At 47.7% G+C, this 17,642-nt stretch overlaps 1 protein-coding gene across 7 annotated transcripts in view; it reads left to right on the top strand.

The window, feature by feature from the left end:
* The window catches only part of ACACB (acetyl-CoA carboxylase beta), a 1,528,264-nt gene that overhangs the window by 474,948 nt on the left and 1,035,674 nt on the right, over nt 1-17,642 (top strand). For all 7 annotated transcript variants that reach the window (XM_069214760.1, XM_069214756.1, XM_069214757.1 and 4 more), the window contains 3 exons: nt 1,071-1,280; nt 3,838-4,008; nt 4,810-4,971. In XM_069214760.1, the coding sequence (XP_069070861.1) occupies nt 1,071-1,280; nt 3,838-4,008; nt 4,810-4,971 (543 nt within the window). The remainder of the gene's footprint in view (nt 1-1,070; nt 1,281-3,837; nt 4,009-4,809; nt 4,972-17,642) is intronic.

Below are 17,642 nucleotides of genomic sequence, written 5' to 3'. Positions count from 1 at the left end.
TAGACTCACTTTCAAATGCCCACATAGCGCCCAAATGTCTAAAAACCGCCAAGACGTCCACTGGCTCCAAGCCCGCAAACACGCCCTTTTTTAACTCATCACACACGCCTACAAGCTTACCTCAACTACTTCATCCCATTCTACTCTCCAACAGTCACATCCACCCTGCCAGTCTTCTCGCAACTCCTCACATACGCCAAATCTTCTCCCACCTCTCTTGAAAGCCTAGGCTGAACTACCCACTGCTTCAGAGCCTCCAGTTTCTTTCTTCAATTCAGGAAGAAGCGAAATACCTGGCTTTTCCAATACACTCTAGGCAGGGCTAGATTCCTCCCCCACCCCTCCACCCGAAGGCGCCAGCATACCCTACCGGGTGATATGCAGGCCCTGCAGATAACAATAACATAACATAGTGTGTCCTAGCTGTAAATCTGAAGTAAAGAAATGATCTACGTTTTAAAAATGATAATTAGTTGGTACAATCTACTTTGGATGCCAAGAGGGTGGCCGTTTGTAAAACCTCACTTTCCTCTGTTTAGGAACATGTAAAGTAAACTTTTAAATTGATCACCTTGACTACTCTAAAACAAACTCAGCTGGTCACCAAAAGCCACTGCAGTTATGTCGTAGCTTGGGTATCAGGGACCTCTTTCATGGGACCATGCAGTATCTTATTTCTGGTATTTTGTGCTTTGTAAGGTCTGGATAACCCCCACCAGCAAATTAGCATGCAGATGGTTCAAGCAGTCTTTGGAAGCAAGCACCATTCCCTAAACAACAAATCAAACAGCTACAAAGTCCTAAGTCTGGCGTACACATTTTGGCCCAGTTCTGACACCTGATTTTCTAGGGAAACTCCAGGTTCAAGGATATAATCTGATCATTAGTAACATCCTTGCTGACAGGAGAAAATTCCATTGGTCTCCAGTATTTTGTTTGGCAACTACTAGCCACTCTGCTGCTCTGTGGTAAAACTACCATTGGGAGATAAATAATGTTACATGGTGTTAAAACATATTTTTTCACTGTCATTTTTACTTATGTTTATTATGAAGTGTTGTTTCCTCTAGGTACAGTCTGAAGTTCCAGGATCTCCAGTGTTTGTAATGAAGCTTGCTCAACATGCAAGGCATTTGGAAGTTCAGATTCTTGCTGATCAGTATGGGAATGCTATCCCTTTGTTTGGCCGTGACTGTTCCATACAGCGTCGGCACCAAAAGATTATTGAAGAAGCACCAGCCACAGTGGCAGCCTCCTCCATACTGGAACGCATGGAACAGGTAGGCATATTGCAAATATCTATGTCCAGATGTTTGTTTATTTGTATAGCATAAAGTATCCCCTACTTTGTTATAAGAAAATTGCAAGTCACCAGCTGAGTTCAATGACCATCTAGAGAATGAAGACGAAGTCAGAGTTCCTTTATAACATCATGGCACTGTGAGATGACGTGCAATATCCTTTTAACGTATGGCAGCACATCTTCACACCATCACCCTTCCCACAAACCCGTAAATCCTAGGTGTCTTGCTTTTTCATATGAAAGAAACAGTATAGATGCAGACACGATTAATAAAAACCGAACCTGTTGTCTGAAATTAAACACACAAAAAAAGTTTAGTGATTGATGTTAAAAAGATATAAGAATCAGTTTAATATATGTAATATTCAAAATGCTGTAGCTCAGAATGTATAGAAAAATGCAGAGGTCTATCTTTCAGGTAATAACACATAGCATGCAAAAATAAACATGTTGTCATAGATATTTTCTTTCTACTGATTATTGTTCTAGTTTTTTTAAGCTGCTGCTGTTTTAATTCAGATACTTGCCTTTCACCTTGACTGCTGACTGTGGCAGCAGGTATTATGATGTCACCACTCAACTGTAATAAGTTGAGAAACTACATCATTTAGTTATTGCAGGTGTCTAATACTACAGCTCAGTCGTAAAAAGAAAATTGGAGACCTGCTTTTATAAAGTGTTTGCAGGCTTGCATACATAACTCAGCAAATAATATTAAGAAAGGTTATTTGTTTGTATTGAGTATGTTCTACTTCATGTGGCGTGCCAGTTGTTTAGCTAAGCAAAAAACTGACACAATATTTTGTTCTAAAATATGGAACCAGTAAATCTGTGGTTGCATACAATAATTATTTGTTATGCATTCTCAGTTAATTCTATTATGAACAGGTATATGTTTTTCTGAGTTTTAATCCTAAATTCCTGACCCCAAGAATTTGGGATCTTGGATCCCTGCACATCCTGCAGTGATAAGACTCCACACAATGCTTGAGGCTTCTCTCACATAGTTAAAAATGGCAGGAGCAGTCAAAATTACAAAAGTGGGCCTACACCTGGCCTCTCTGTTGAATTCTGCAGGGATTTTGCATGGAACCTGCTATGTAGATTGCAAGAGGTATATCAGGAAGCATTGGAAGAGGCGAGTCTTCCACTATCAGTGACGGGGCTTTGATTGTGCCAAAGCCAGAAAGGCATCCTATGGACCAACAGTCCTACCGCCCTCCCTCTATCAGTGATTAACAGAGGTGGGAAAATATTGAGCACAGTAATAGTGATCTAACTACTGAATGTGGCCCAGAGAATAGGACCACCAAATCAGTTTGGGTTCATATGCTTTTGGGTGGTGAGTGTCCTGTGGTGAAGACTCCACTTCCCTGATCTTACACAGTCTCTCAGTCTCTCTCTGTTCCTTCCAGTGCTACTATTTTTGGGTGGAACGGTTACTGTACTCCTTTCTTAAGTTTGAATTTCAGCCCTCTTCCGGGCATTCAGGAAGGAAGTATCTGTCTGCATGCAGGATGCCACATACCTAGAAAAGCGATGTAGAATCTTAGGAAATTTGCCCAGGTGATACACTATGGGAAGGGAATTCCTAGATATTATGCTGTGGCCTCTCTAGATACTGAGAATGCCTTTGATGCAGTGGGATGGAAAAGTGACATATCTTTTGTATTTGCATGGGCAATCGAAGAAGATATACATGGAGTAAAAGTAAAATAGGAACCGACCCAAAAGTTGAGGAGAACATTTTACAGTGGAGGGATCTAATTTGATGTATGCTGTCAGAACCAAAAAATCTGTCTGTCGTTCCATGTGCTGCCTGTTGGACCGCTGGAACCAAGCCACGTAGAAGTGTACTTTGGTATATGGGGTCTTCATGTGTCAAGATAGACCTTAGTTACTAAGTCTAAGTCTAAGTCTTAGTACATGGAGCGCCCTGACTGTGGTTGTTGGGATCTGCCAAAGAGCACTTATGTATCTGTCTGCACTATTTCTAGATTGCTTGTTTAACCATGGTGTCTGCTTCAAAAACAATAACAATTATTTAAAAAATGAATACGCACGTACAAGTGGCGGCTTGGATGGAATATTTTTATTACTTCATGCAAACTTTACATTTTTTGATGAAAAATATTTTGAATCCATATAAAAAAGCCAACTTCTGAATGTATGTATTTCTTGTGTATCTCTGAATATATGTTGAAGGAAGAGGAGACTGCTCATGGGTATTCATGTTGCATTAAAATGTAGTGAAATAGGGCCTATAAAAAAGGATGAGCCATTTTTAAAGTGTGTGGGAGAAGGTGGCATTGTAGGTCCATGTTTATAATCTTCACTATATGACAGCATACATACTGAGAAATGTGTTTTCCTAATATAATTTGTAGCATGAAGTATTTTAAATTCGGGGTAGTAGTAAAGTGTCAAATGTAGCACCAAATGGCATTGGCTAATGTTCATTACTTCTAGATATGTATTTATTTAATAGTTGACTTGTGTGTTCTTCCTGTACGCCAATTTGTTTTTTTTAATAGTGTGCTGTTCGCCTTGCAAAAATGGTCGGCTACGTCAGTGCAGGAACAGTTGAATACCTCTATGGTGAAGATGGCAGTTTTCATTTTCTGGAGCTGAACCCGCGTTTGCAAGTAGAACATCCGTGCACTGAAATGATTTGTGATGTAAATTTGCCAGCAGCCCAGTTGCAAGTAAGTTGAACCCACTTAGTGCACGAGTGGTATCATCCTCAACTTGACATCCACGTTGTCCACAGCTTATATGTTGTATTGTCGATTATGATTTTTCAAGCTCAACTGGAGCACAGAACAATTTATGGGTAGCATGCTCTTTAGCATTAATTTTTCATCCATTATGTTTTCAACTAGTTGCACCTAGCCCCCATCTGCCAATTACCAGTCAAGCCACTACCCATCTTTATACAGTCTGGACAAACTGCATAACTTGTTCAACACTTCAGCATTCCTTACCCTGGACAGGGGAACACAGCACTGTAATGAAAACACAACAAATATTATGAAGGAGTATCTTGTCTCTCTTGTGATCAACAAAATTATACTGTTCCAAATCGCTAAAATGAGTTTGTTTTTCAATAGTTTTAAATAGTTCTAATAGTCTGTGCTTAGCACAAAAGGATGTCATTGTTTTAAAACCACCTTGAAACCTACATGGTCCAACATCAGAAATATGTGAGACATTAATCAGCACTTCATAAGTTGCAGGGTTGAGTATTTCAGTGTCAATGCCTTTAATTGTGTAAGTGCTTGTCCTGCAGGTTGTGGGTAATATGATGATAAATTATATCTACCTTTCTCTACTGTTCAGGCATTCTCTAATATGCAACTTAGTAGTTGTTTGCTTAAAGTTTTATTTCCTTTGTTGGTCGTTTATGGTGTAAGGGAGGTAATCTACCAATGCATGATTGTTTAGCGTTGGTTTTCATATTAAGAAAACTTTTACTACCATGGTCCGACTTTCTTGTCTTTCTGCAGATCGCCATGGGAGTCCCCTTGTACAGAATTAAAGACATCCGGATGCTGTATGGGGAGATGCCATGGGGGGATGACTCTATATGTTTTGAAAACCCTCCCAATACGCCAAACCCAAGAGGACATGTTATTGCTGCTAGGATCACTAGTGAAAATCCTGACGAGGCAAGTGATGTGTTCCATTGGTAGATGTGTGCAATTACATATTTTTGTGATTATCCTTTTTAAAACATGTCAAGTCAACAGTACTTGTCTGCAGCAGGCAATGGTGACCTTATCACCATGAATGTAAGTGGTCTGTTTCACTTTTTAATTTATGTATTAATTAAAAGACATAAAGAACACCCACTTAAAATACCCCTTCACTTTTACAGGAGTGTCACAGTTCCATAAAACACACATCAAGTTAAAAAGAAATCATTCAGAACTGTCCCTATGCTTTTGGGCTGAAGTTAGAACATAGGGTGTAAAAGGCCACATCAGCACATAAAGTCAACCTAGAATTTCACATTCAAATTTCCTACCTGTCCCTCCTGAATGATCATTCTTAAATCATCCCTCTTCTACCCCCCCATCAAGAGCACAACCCAAGAAATTGCAACCCACAGCTGGGATATTCACTTAAATTCTAGTGCTGTCTCATTCAGAAAGATTCTGACAGATTCAGCTTTTGAGAAATGCTTCACCTTGTAGTCTATACTGAGGCTTTTTGGGTAAGACACATTGAGCTGTTTATATAGTTAAGGATGAAAAATTACATAAGGTGGTAGGGAAGAAAGAGAAAATAATGAGATGTTAAGCATGGTCCTTTATAACATTTAAAAGCTGTTTCCCAGTCAAATGTAAGTTTGTAAAATACACTGGAGTTTCATGACACAGAGGATTCAGTAATATATTTTAAACGTAAAGTAAATTTATTGTGCATTTAATGAGCCCTATGCATTTTAATGATTTTTAATCTCGATGCAACCAAAACAGCTGCATCTGCTACAGAAGTGCCACAAATATAATTGTAATTGTAAATGTATGTTGTCGTGTGGCTGTAGATACACATTCTGTGCTTACATCTGCTATATGGTGTTGGGCCCAGATGTGTGCAATTTTTCTTCCAAGAATTCTTCTAGTCATGAGGTACTGTGATTACACCTCTTGCTTCCAATGCGCTTGGTGATTGGCTCCATTGTTAGATTGTTTCCCTTCCGCCATCTAGTTCGGTCATGTGCTTCAGATTGATGCCGTCGTGGTGGTCTTTTCTGCCTTCATGGTTCCTCTCCCTCTGTTGGTATTTTATTCAGTCGTGCTCCCCTTCTCTCGTATCGGGTAGACGCCTGCAGTTTTCATCTGGGGCGGATCTCCTGCCACCCTCTCCCCCTGGTGGGACTTCGCCCATCGGTGCCTCTTCCTTTCCACACGGTCCGCTCCCAAAATGCCTCACCTGTGATGGGACAAACGCTTTTTCGATATTGCCCTCAGTGTCACACAACTAATCCTGGGCCGGTCTCAGCCAGGTCTGAAATCTTTGCCTTTCACCTGGGCATGACGAGGCCTCTTGCGATGCGTGCCAGTCCTTCCGGTAAAAAAAGATTCTTCCAGATAGCCGGCCCGTTAACTTGAGATTTCCCACAAGTACCCCAGACATATTCGGCACCCAGAACCTTTAGGAGAACATCATACCAAGCTTTTGGCCACTGTCAAGGAGACTTTCTTGCCTGAAGAGAGTTCCTGCTCTGACCTCGAGATCGAATGCCTCTTGCTGGCTCAACAGATCATGAGTACAGCTCCGGCTCACCTCCTTCTTGACATCACTGAACTTTCATCCGAAAAGGGGTGGTTAGCCCTTCTAGACCCACAGAGATAGGCTTCTGGGGGTTGCCTTCAAGCCTTGGTCAGCACCAACCCTCATCTTTGGACCCTATGCCCAACTTCAGCTTAGCATGCAAGAAAATCTTGACACCTACTTAGTTGCCATGCCCGCTTCCGGCTCAGTGCCGACCCGGCTGTCGGATCCAAAACATTTGACACAGGCGGGAAGATCTTGTGTCGAGCCTGTCCACCTGTTCCGCCATTAACTCGACAGTGGCCAGAGGTAGATAGTAATCCACCCCCAGGTGGGTAAAATTCTCACACAGCCTCCTGCGCCAGGCACTAGCTCCTCAGAGACAGATCAGCTTTGAGGAATATCTGGAAACCCCTACTACCACCCACACCGTGGAAGAAGCATGACAAAGCCACCAGTCTTCTTTCAGAGTCTGTCCTCTCTGCCACATTGCGCAGGCTTCCAGCATCACCATCTCCACCTCCTTCTCTGCCTGACCCAGTTTCATACACACCACGAAAGTCACTGCATTCTGACCTGGGTGAACATTGGAGGGGTTGGGGGGTGTAACCATACCACAAGGAACCCCCAACCCATGGAATTCTGATGACGTGGGTTCACCAGGGGATACACACTTCCTGCCTCTCCCCTCCAGATGACATTGTCTCCGTTTTTTTGAGGTTTTGGTTAGGGCTGCAGCATATCAAAGTGAAAATGCACACTGGACCTGTTTAAGAGGATGTCCTCTTCAAAATGATTTCCTCTGCCCACCGTTCCAAGTAGTACCTACAATCTGCAATACTGAAAGGGATGCTCAACCTAGCTCCTGATGTCTTCAAGGAGCCTGTGAAGGCTCGCGTTATCACCCCCTTAAATTGAAAATACAAGGCTTCCCCTTCAGACCACATCTGTTAGTGGCCAACTCCCTCCCATTGAAGGCACCGGAGATCCTCTTCTGGACAAAGAAAATAAAAGAATGGATTCTACTGGCAAGCATGTTGCAGCGCAGTCTGCCAATAATTGGCTCATTGGCAACTCTGTCGGCTTACTTTCCAGGTATGACTGTGCCCATTGGGACGAAACGGAGAAGCTCCTTTAACATCTCATAAAAGGTGCACCGTAAGAAAGGGCATGCGCTAGTCACAGAAGGCAAGCTAATCTCCTTCACCACCTTTAGATGTGCTTTAAAAGCTGCTGACACGGCTGCTTGGAGCATCAACTCTTGCGTACTCCTTTGCAGGCATTTCTGGTTCTGTCTCCAGCTTCAAGCCAGACGTTTAACAATATCTCCTCAACTTGCCCTTTGGTGGTGAACATCTCTTCAGGCCCCAGATGGATGAGATGTTGAAGAAAATTTAAAAAGGCTACGTCAGGGGTGCCTTCCATGGGAATAGCACCACATGTAGATGCACAGGTGGCTCCCCCCAAGGAGCTCCCCCAGCCAAGCAATGGTTTGCCACCACTCCTCCTGGACCATGCAACACTTGACAGGGGACGACTTCAGATGTTCTTCCACACCTGGCAGCACGTCACCTCAGCCAGTGGGTGCTAGACGTTATAAAACACGTTTACTGCCTGCAGCTCCTTTACCACCCATCATACCACCTCACAGGTATCTTCTCTCCCCAGAACACTAACGCCTGATTTGGGAAGAAGTTAAAGCACTCCCTCTCATAGGGACTGTAGAGCCAGTGCCTCATCATCTACAGGTCTCGGGGAGTGTATTTCCTCTACTTCCTCATTCCCAACATGGACGGGTTTCTCAGGCCCATTCTGGACCTCAGGCCCCTGACCAATTACATCTCGTCAAAACATTTGCACGTGGTCACTCTGCAGGAAGTCATTCCTCCGGTACAGCAAGGTGATTTCATAGCTGCATTCAGCCTCAAAGACTCCTAGTTCTATATCCCTGTTCATCCAGCACATCGGCTCTAACTCCGATTTGTGGTAAGTGGAAAACATTATCTCTTCAAAGTGCTGCATAGTGGGACACCACTGCATCTTGCGTATTTACAAAATACCTTGCAGTAGCAACTGCGAAGACAGGGTATCCATGTATTAGGAAGGTCCAGTGTTGATTAGCCACCACACTCCTCGCTCTCTGCAGTAGTGGAACACCAACAATTCATTGCAGGGGTGGCCACAGAATTACCATTACAATAGAATCACCTCTCACTGGGTGGGGGACACATCTACAAAACCTGACTGCTCAGGATCAGTGGGATCCCAATCAGTTACATGGAACTGCTAGCTGTCCATGTAGCGCTCAGAGCCTTCCTTTCCCATGTAGTGGAGAAGGTGGTCCTCATTCGGATGGACAACATGACAGCCATTCATTGTATACAGAAGCAGGGAGGCATTTGCTGTCCTCAGCTTTCTCAACTAGTTCAGTCTGTCTGGCGCACAGCTCTTCACCACAGGATCCATCTGCTGGTGGAGTACCTCCCGGGAGTGGACAACGACTTAGCCGACCTCCTCAGCAAGATGCGTCAACATATCCACAAGTGGGAACTCCACCCAATGGTCCTCCTTTAGTACTTCCAGTGCTGTGGATTCCAGACTTTGACATCTTTGCCACAGCAGAAACTGCAAAATGCCCAAACCTTTTTTCTCCAGATTCCCACACACACTGTCCATGGGCAATGCACTTTGGATGAACTGGTCAGGGTTATTTGCCCATGCTTTTCCACCTCTCTCCCCCCTCCTTCTGTTCTTAGTTCTGAGACTGGCAAACCTCCCTCACCCTCATCCTGTTGGCTCCCACTTGTACCAGACAATCCTGGTTCACCACCCATCGAGCTTTCAGTAGTTCTCCCCAACAGGATAGACCTTCTCAGGCAGAACAATGGAGATATCAGACACCCTGACCCAGGAGTCTTGACATTGTGTTCTGGCTCCTTAAGTCTTAGAGTTTGGTTACCTCCGTAAAACTCCTGAATGCATCAGTAATCTTACAGGAGCACGCAGGCTCACTAGTTGTGCCTGCTAGGCTGCCAGTTGGAAAAGGCTTGTCTGCTATTGCTTTTCAAACTAGATTGACCCCAAGGGTAGGACGCTCCCCCTGCCGCTGCAGCTCCTCCAGGTTCCTAGGTTCCTGAGTTCCTGAGACCCACCTCACAGTAAGTACCCCCTCCCCTCCCAGCCCCTCGCTCTGCCCCGCGCTACTCACCCTCTCTCCTGCTCCTGCTTCTTTTCTTCTTTTCTTCTTCTCTGTTCTTCTGTTCTTCCTCCTCGCTCCTCGTATGTAATCTTCTTCTGTACTCTTCTTTCCCCCGTCTTCACTCTTCTTCTCTTCTTCCTCATCTTCTTCTGTGGTCTTCTGCCCTCTGTTCTTCGTTTTTCTGTATCTTCTTCTGTGTTCTTCTGTGTTCTTCTGTGTTCTTCTGTGTTCTTCTGTGTTCTTCTGTGTTCTTCCTTTCTTCTCTCCTTCCGGTCTTCTGATCTTCCTTTCTTCTCTCCTTCTCTCCTTCTGTTCTTCTGTTCTTCTGTGGTCTTCTGTTCTTCTGTTCTTCTGTTCTTCTGTTCTTCTGTTCTTCTGTTCTTCTGTTCTTCTGTTCTTCTGTTCTTCTGTTCTTCGGCTCTTCTGTTCTTCTGTTCTTCTGTTCTTCTGTTCTTCGGCTCTTCGGCTCTTCTGCCTCCTCCGTCCTGTTCTCCCCGCGCCTGCCCTCCTGCCTCATCCCCCTCCCCCACTCGCATCCCCCTCTCTATCTCTCCTATCTAACCCGTTCACTATTTACCTCCCTCACTCCTCCTATCTACCTATCTCTCTATCCCACTATCTAACTCCCTCACTCTCCACCTCCTTCTATCTTCCTATCTCTCTATCTATTTCCCTATCTATCGATTTCCCTATCTATTTTCTCTATCTATTTCTCTATCTCCCCCCCCTCCCTCACCCCCTCTATTACCTATCTTCCTATCCTCTCACTCTACCTCTCACCCACCTCTACAACCCCCCCTCCCCTATCTTCTCAACCCTACTCCTATCTTTCTCCCTTATCTCCTAAACCTCCTAACACTCACCCCCCTCCACCCTTAAACCACCCTCCCCCAGCTCTTCTCACTCTACCTGTCCCCCCTCCCTCGCGCTTTCCCGCCGCAACCTCCTGCACGCCCCCGCCCCCCAGCTCCCATTCGCCCCCACCTGACCCCCCCCCTCCTACCTCATATGGCGGCCGCTGCGCGACAGTGGTAGCGACCCTTGACCCAAGGGTAGGTCGCTCCCCCTGCCGCTGCAGCTCCTCCAGGTTCCTGAGTTCCTGAGTTCCTGAGACCCACCTCACAGTAAGTACCCCCCCCCCTCCCAGCCCCTCGCTCTTGCCCGCGCTACTCACCCTCTCTCCTGCTCCTGCTTCTTTTCTTCTTCTCTGTTCTTCTGTTCTTCCTCCTCGCTCCTCGTCTGTAATCTTCTTCTGTACTCTTCTTTCCCCCGTCTTCACTCTTCTTCTCTTCTTCCTCATCTTCTTCTGTGGTCTTCTGCCGTCTGTTCTTCGTTTTTATGTATCTTCTTCTGTGTTCTTCTGTGTTCTTCTATGTTCTTCTGTGTTCTTCCGGTCTTCCTTTCTTCTCTCCTTCCGGTCTTCTGATCTTCCTTTCTTCTCTCCTTCTCTCCTTCTGTTCTTCTGTTCTTCTGGTCTTCTGGTCTTCTGGTCTTCGGCTCTTCTGCCTCCTCCGTCTTCTTCTCCCCACGCCTGCCCTCCTGCTCCTGCCTCATCCCCCTCCCCCACTCGCATCCCCCTCTCTAACTCTCCTATCTAACCCGTTCACTATCTACCTCCCTCACTCCTCCTATCTACCTATCTCTCTATCTCTCTATCCCACTATCTAACTCCCTCACTCTCCACCTCCTCCTATCTTCCTATCTCTCTATCTATTTCCCTATCTATCGATTTCCCTATCTATTTTCTCTATTTATTTCTCTATCTCTCCCCCCTCCCCCACCCCCTCTATTACCTATCTTCCTATCCTCTCACTCTACCTCTCACCCTCACCCACCTCTACAACCCCCCTCCCCTACCTTCTCAACCCTACTCCTATCTTTCTCCCTTATCTCCTAAACCTCCTAACACTCACCCCCCTCCACCCTTAAACCCCCCTCCCCAGCTCTTCTCACTCTACCTGTCCCCCCCTCCCTCGCGCTTTCCCGCTGCGACCTCCTGCACGCCCCGCCCCCCAGCTCCCATTCGCCCCCACCTGACCCCTCCCCCCCCCTCCTACCTCATATGGTGGCGCGCCAGAGGCAAGCCCGTCTGCGCCCGGCCCGCGCCCAGCGCCACGACCTCTGGTCCCCAGCTCTCCCAAGCCCCGCTGACCCGCTACGACCCCACCACCCTCCACGCCCTCAACCCAGGACGCTCCAACACCTGCTTCCAAGCTCACCCCAAACGCACCCATGGACCCTTCGCCTGCAACTCCTGCAAACGCACCTTCCACCACGCAACAACCACGACCACAAGCCCACGCGCCATCAACCACCTCAAGTGCATCCTAGTCAACGCTCGCTCCGTCCACAAACACGCCATTGAACTCTGGGACCTCCTGGACTCCATAGCACCGGACGTCGCCTTCATCACTGAGACCTGGATGAACGCCTCCTCGGCCCCTGACATCGCCACTGCCATCCCCGAAGGCTACAAGATCTCCAGAAAAGACCGCACCAACCAGGTAGGAGGAGGTATCGCCATCGTCTTCAAAGACTCCATCAGCGTCACCACCTCCACCGAAGACACCCCTCTCGCCACTGAACACCTGCATTTTCAGATTCGCACCGATCCGAGGACCACCCTCAGAGGATCCCTCGCCTACCATCCTCCCGGCCCACGCGCCCCTTTCAGCGACGCCATCGCCGACTTCATCTCCCCGCACGCCCTCGCCTCGCCGGACTACATCCTCCTAGGTGACCTCAACTTCCATCTGGAACAAAACAACGACCCCAACACCACCACCCTGCTCGCCAACCTCGCCAACCTCGGCCTCAAACAACTGGTGAACACCGCCACCCACATCGCCGGACACACGCTTGACCCCATCTTCTCTGCCAGCAAACACGTCTTCTTCAGCCACGCCTCCGCCCTACACTGGACCGACCACAGCTGCGTCCACTTCACATTCCGACGCGAGACCCGCCACCTCCGCACCCAACCCATCCCTCGTCGACAGTGGAACAAGATCCCCGAAGAGCAACTCTTCTCCGCACTCGCCGCCAACCAACCCACCCTCACCACCGACCCCAACGACGCAGCCCTCAACCTCACAAACTGGATCTCCAACTGCGCAGACATCCTTGCTCCCCTCAAACGCACGCATCGACAGACCAACACCAAAAAACCTCTCTGGTTCTCTGACACCCTCAAAGAATCAAAGAAAACTTGTCGCGCCCTTGAGAAAGCCTGGCGCAAGGACCGCACCGCTGACAACATGACCGCCCTCAAGAACGCTACCCGCGAACACCACCACCTGATCCGCGCTGCCAAAAGGAACTTTTTCACCGACAGACTGGACAAAAACAGACACAACAGCAGAGAACTCTTCAGCATCGTCAAGGAGTTCTCCAACCCCAGCGCCAACGCCGTCACGCCCTCACAGGATCTGTGCGAATCCCTCGCCACTTTCTTCCATCGCAAGATTAGCGACCTCCACGACAGCTTCGGACACCAGACCCAACCATACACCACCGAACCGGCATCCACGGCCATCACCCTCAACAATTGGTCCCACATCAATACGGAAGAAACCAAATCCATCATGAACTCTATCCACTCCGGCGCTCCTTCGGACCCCTGCCCGCACTTCATCTTTAACAAAGCCGACGACATCATCGCCCTGCACCTCCAGACCGTCATCAACTCTTCTTTTTCTTCTGCTACCTTCCCCGAATGCTGGAACACGCCGAAGTCAACGCCCTACTAAAGAAACCTACGGCTGACCCGAGCGACCTAAAAAACTTCCGCCCCATCTCTCTTCTGCCTTTCCCAGCCAAAGTAATAGAGAAGACCGTCAACAAACAGCTGACCACCTTCCTGGAAGACAACAACCTGCTCGACCCCTCACAAACCGGATTCCGAACCAACCACAGCACTGAAACCGCCCTCATCTCAGTCACTGACGACATCAGAACCCTGATGGACAACGGTGAAACAGTCGCCCTCATTCTGCTCGACCTCTCGGCTGCCTTTGACACCGTCTGTCACCGCACCCTAATCACCCGCCTCCGCTCCACCGGGATCCAAGGCCAGGCCCTGGACTGGATCGCCTCCTTCCTCTCAAACCGTTCCCAAAGAGTTTACCTCCCTCCGTTTCGCTCAGAACCCACCGAAATCATCTGCGGCGTACCCCAAGGCTCATCACTCAGCCCGACACTCTTCAATGTCTACATGAGCCCCCTCGCCAACATCGTACGCAAGCACGACATCATCATCACCTCCTACGCCGACGACACCCAACTTATACTTTCCCTCACCAAGGACCCCGCCAGCGCCAAGACCAACCTACAAGAGGGTATGAAGGACGTCGCAGATTGGATGAGGCTCAGCCGCCTAAAGCTGAACTCTGAAAAAACGGAAGTCCTCATCCTCGGCAACACCCCGTCCGCATGGGACGACTCCTGGTGGCCCACGGCCCTCGGCACCGCACCGACCCCCACAGACCACGCCCGCAACCTCGGCTTCATCTTGGACCCTCTTCTCACCATGACCAAGCAAGTCAACGCCGTGTCCTCCGCCTGCTTCCTCACCCTCCGCATGCTCCGCAAGATCTTCCGCTGGATCCCCGCTGACACCAGAAAAACCGTGACCCACGCCCTCGTCACGAGCCGCCTGGACTACGGCAACACCCTCTACGCCGGGACCACAGCCAAACTCCAAAATCGCCTGCAACGCATTCAAAACGCCTCGGCCCGCCTCATCTTCGACATACCCCGCAGCAGCCACATCTCCGCACACCTGAGACACCTGCATTGGCTCCCTGTCAGCAAAAGGATCACCTTCCGACTTCTCACCCACGCACACAAAGCCCTCTACGACAAGGGACCGGAATACCTCAACAGACGCCTCAGCTTCTACGTCCCCACCCGCCTCCTCCGCTCCTCTGGCATCGCACTTGCTGCTGTCCCTCGCATCCGCCGCTCCACGGCGGGTGGGAGATCTTTCTCTTCCTGGCGGCCAAGACCTGGAACTCCCTCCCCACCAGCCTCAGGACCACCCAGGACCACTCCGCTTTCCAGAGACTCCTAAAGACCTGGCTGTTCGAACAGCGATAACCCCCCCCCTTTTTCCCCTAGCGCCTTGAGACCCGCACGGGTGAGTAGCGCGATTTATAAATGTTAATGATTTGATTTGATTTAGCAGCTAATGTTAAAAAATCGTGTACCTACTACACCTCCAAACATGTGCCTTCAACTCCATTTGGCTACACTTGGCGGCTCTGGCTGCTTCTCACCAAAATAGACACGTCTCCCTCTTTAAGATTCCAGTCATTAAAGCCTTTTTTGACGGACTTAAGAGACATTCCTCCCTGGGTGCCTCTGTCACTGGTGTGGAATCTTAACATTGTCCTTACAAGACTTGTGAGTCCCTTTTTGAGCACCTTCCGTCATGTCCCCTAAAATTTCTCTCTTGGAAAGTAGCTGGCTATCACCATCGAAGCATGCCATTGAGCTCCAGGTATATAAAGATAGGGTCATCATTCGCACGTCCCCTAAATTTCTTCCTAGTGTGGTCTCTTATTTCCACCTTAACCAGTCTATAGAACTATCAGTCTTATTTCCTCAACCTGACTCAATTGCAGAAATGGTTCTTCATACCTTAGAAGTTAAACAAACTTTAATGTACTATGTAAATAGGTTGAAGCCCTTCTGAAAAACTCAACTATTGTGTGTTGCTTTTTCTGAACAATAGAAGGGGAAGTCCTTATTAAAATCAAGTATAGCCAGATGGATATTACTATTTTTTTTTTCCATTGTGTTCATTAAGTTTGCATTTCAAACACAGCAGTCATACCAAAACATCAGGAGGTACCTCCTCCAACCAGACAGTATACATAGCTTGACATCGTGCGACTTGTGCCAAGCGACCTTAAGTAATAAACAGACCATAGCCTATTGAGTAGCCAGTACACATGTGGAATGTAGTTAGGAGTCTTGTCTAGGGGTATCTCTGAAAGGAACTAACATGAGAAGAGGGTAGGACGGGAGGGAAGACAATTGTGCAACAGTGCCAGTTACAGATCGGTATGGCAGCATGGGTATTTCCATAAAACAAGAGCCACATCAGCATACGTGGTGCCAGGAAACACGGATCAACAGATGTACTACAGCGTTGACTCGGATGCCTGCGATTGAAGAAACTTTTGGAATGGGGCCCAGATATCAGGGGATGTGATTTCGCAAGCATAGGTTCCCAAAATAAGTTTGGTAGTTCTTTACAGTATGCGGCATACCTCAGCCTTTCTGATCTGCGCGGGCTACGATCACACTCCCAGCATATTGCAGTTCTGCACTTTTCTAGCAGGAGTAACATGCCCACTAGCTTACCGATCTTAGCCTGTATGTCCTTAACATATCCGAGGAGTGCAACAATAGGGGTACGTGGAAGCACCAAACCTGATATAGCATCCACCACATCTACCTCCTGCCAGAAATTTTGGAGCACATTGCAATCCCAAGCAGAATGTAGAAAGTCTGTATTATCAACTGGTCATCTTGGGCATCTAGAATTAGGGCGCAAACCCATATGGTGAAGGTGCAGAGCGGTAGAGTAGATTTGATGTATGAACTTGAAGCAAATCAAGCGCAGGCAATAATGGGGGGAGAGGGCGTGAATATGCGCACAACAGTATCTCCAAGTATCATTAGAAAGAGACGCACCCAGATCATGATCCCACTGTGCTCTAGTGCCTAGCAGTAGTAGCAGCAGCTCCTTTATGCAGACAAAATATCCATGTTTTCCCATACCTCTGACTGGCTTATCAAAGCTACCACTCTTTCTCTGTGTCAACAACACACTCAGACTACAATGGACCTGCTCCATCAACTAGGCTTCACCATCAGTTTCCAAAAATCTCATCTTCAGCCTTTAAAGATTCTGCTGTATCTGGGGGCTATTCTTAACACACAGGTGGGATTTGCCTGTCCTAAAACATCAAGAAAACATTTTCAAATGCTAATACCATGTTTCCAAGCCAATCAACGATTCAGTCAGAACTGTCATGCACCTACTGGGTATGATGGCTTCAAGCATTGCCATAGTACCACATGCACGATTACATATGTGTCCACTGCAGAAATGTCTTGCATAATAATTGTCTCAATCACAGGGTCAATTAGAGAATCTCGTGTTGATACACAGCCACACTCATCGCTGTTTGGAGTGGGGAAACACGGACAGCCTGTTAAAAGGGTGGCCCTTCCTCGTCCCTGTTCCCCCACATAACCCTGGCAATAGATGGATCACAGACAGGCTGGGGTGCTCACTTGCAGAACCTCACAGTCCAAGGTCTCTAACACCAAGCACAAGGGTCCCCACATCAACTACCTAGAGCTTCAAGCTCTTCAGGCCTGACCCGTGCCCACACCACATATACAACAAAGCAGAAACAGCCATCGCACCACACCTACGGAAGGTCATCAACATCTCCTTCGAAACAGCAAGATTCCCGGGGAGCTGGAAACACTCCGAAATCGACGCTCTACTAAAAAAAACAAAGGCGGACCCCAAAGACCTGAAGAACTTCCTGCCCATCTCCTTGCTCCCATTCCCGGCGAAGGTCATTGAGAAAATCGTCAACACACAACTTACCCGATACCTCGAAGACAGCAACATCCTTGACCACTCCCAGTCCAGATTCAGACGGAACCACAGCACTGAGTCCGCTCTCCTCGCTGCCACAGATGACATCAGAAGCCAACTCGACAATGGAGAAACATCAGCCCTCATCCTCCTTGACCTGTCAGCCGCCTTCGACACAGTCTGCCACCACACTCTGAAAATCCGCCTCCATGAAGCAGGGATCCAAGAGAAAGCCT

The sequence above is a fragment of the Pleurodeles waltl genome, chromosome 11 (assembly GCF_031143425.1).
Source record: "Pleurodeles waltl isolate 20211129_DDA chromosome 11, aPleWal1.hap1.20221129, whole genome shotgun sequence".
Lineage (NCBI taxonomy): Eukaryota > Metazoa > Chordata > Amphibia > Caudata > Salamandridae > Pleurodeles > Pleurodeles waltl.
Note: the sequence above shows the minus strand (reverse complement) of the source record. Positions and strands in the feature narration are given on the sequence as shown.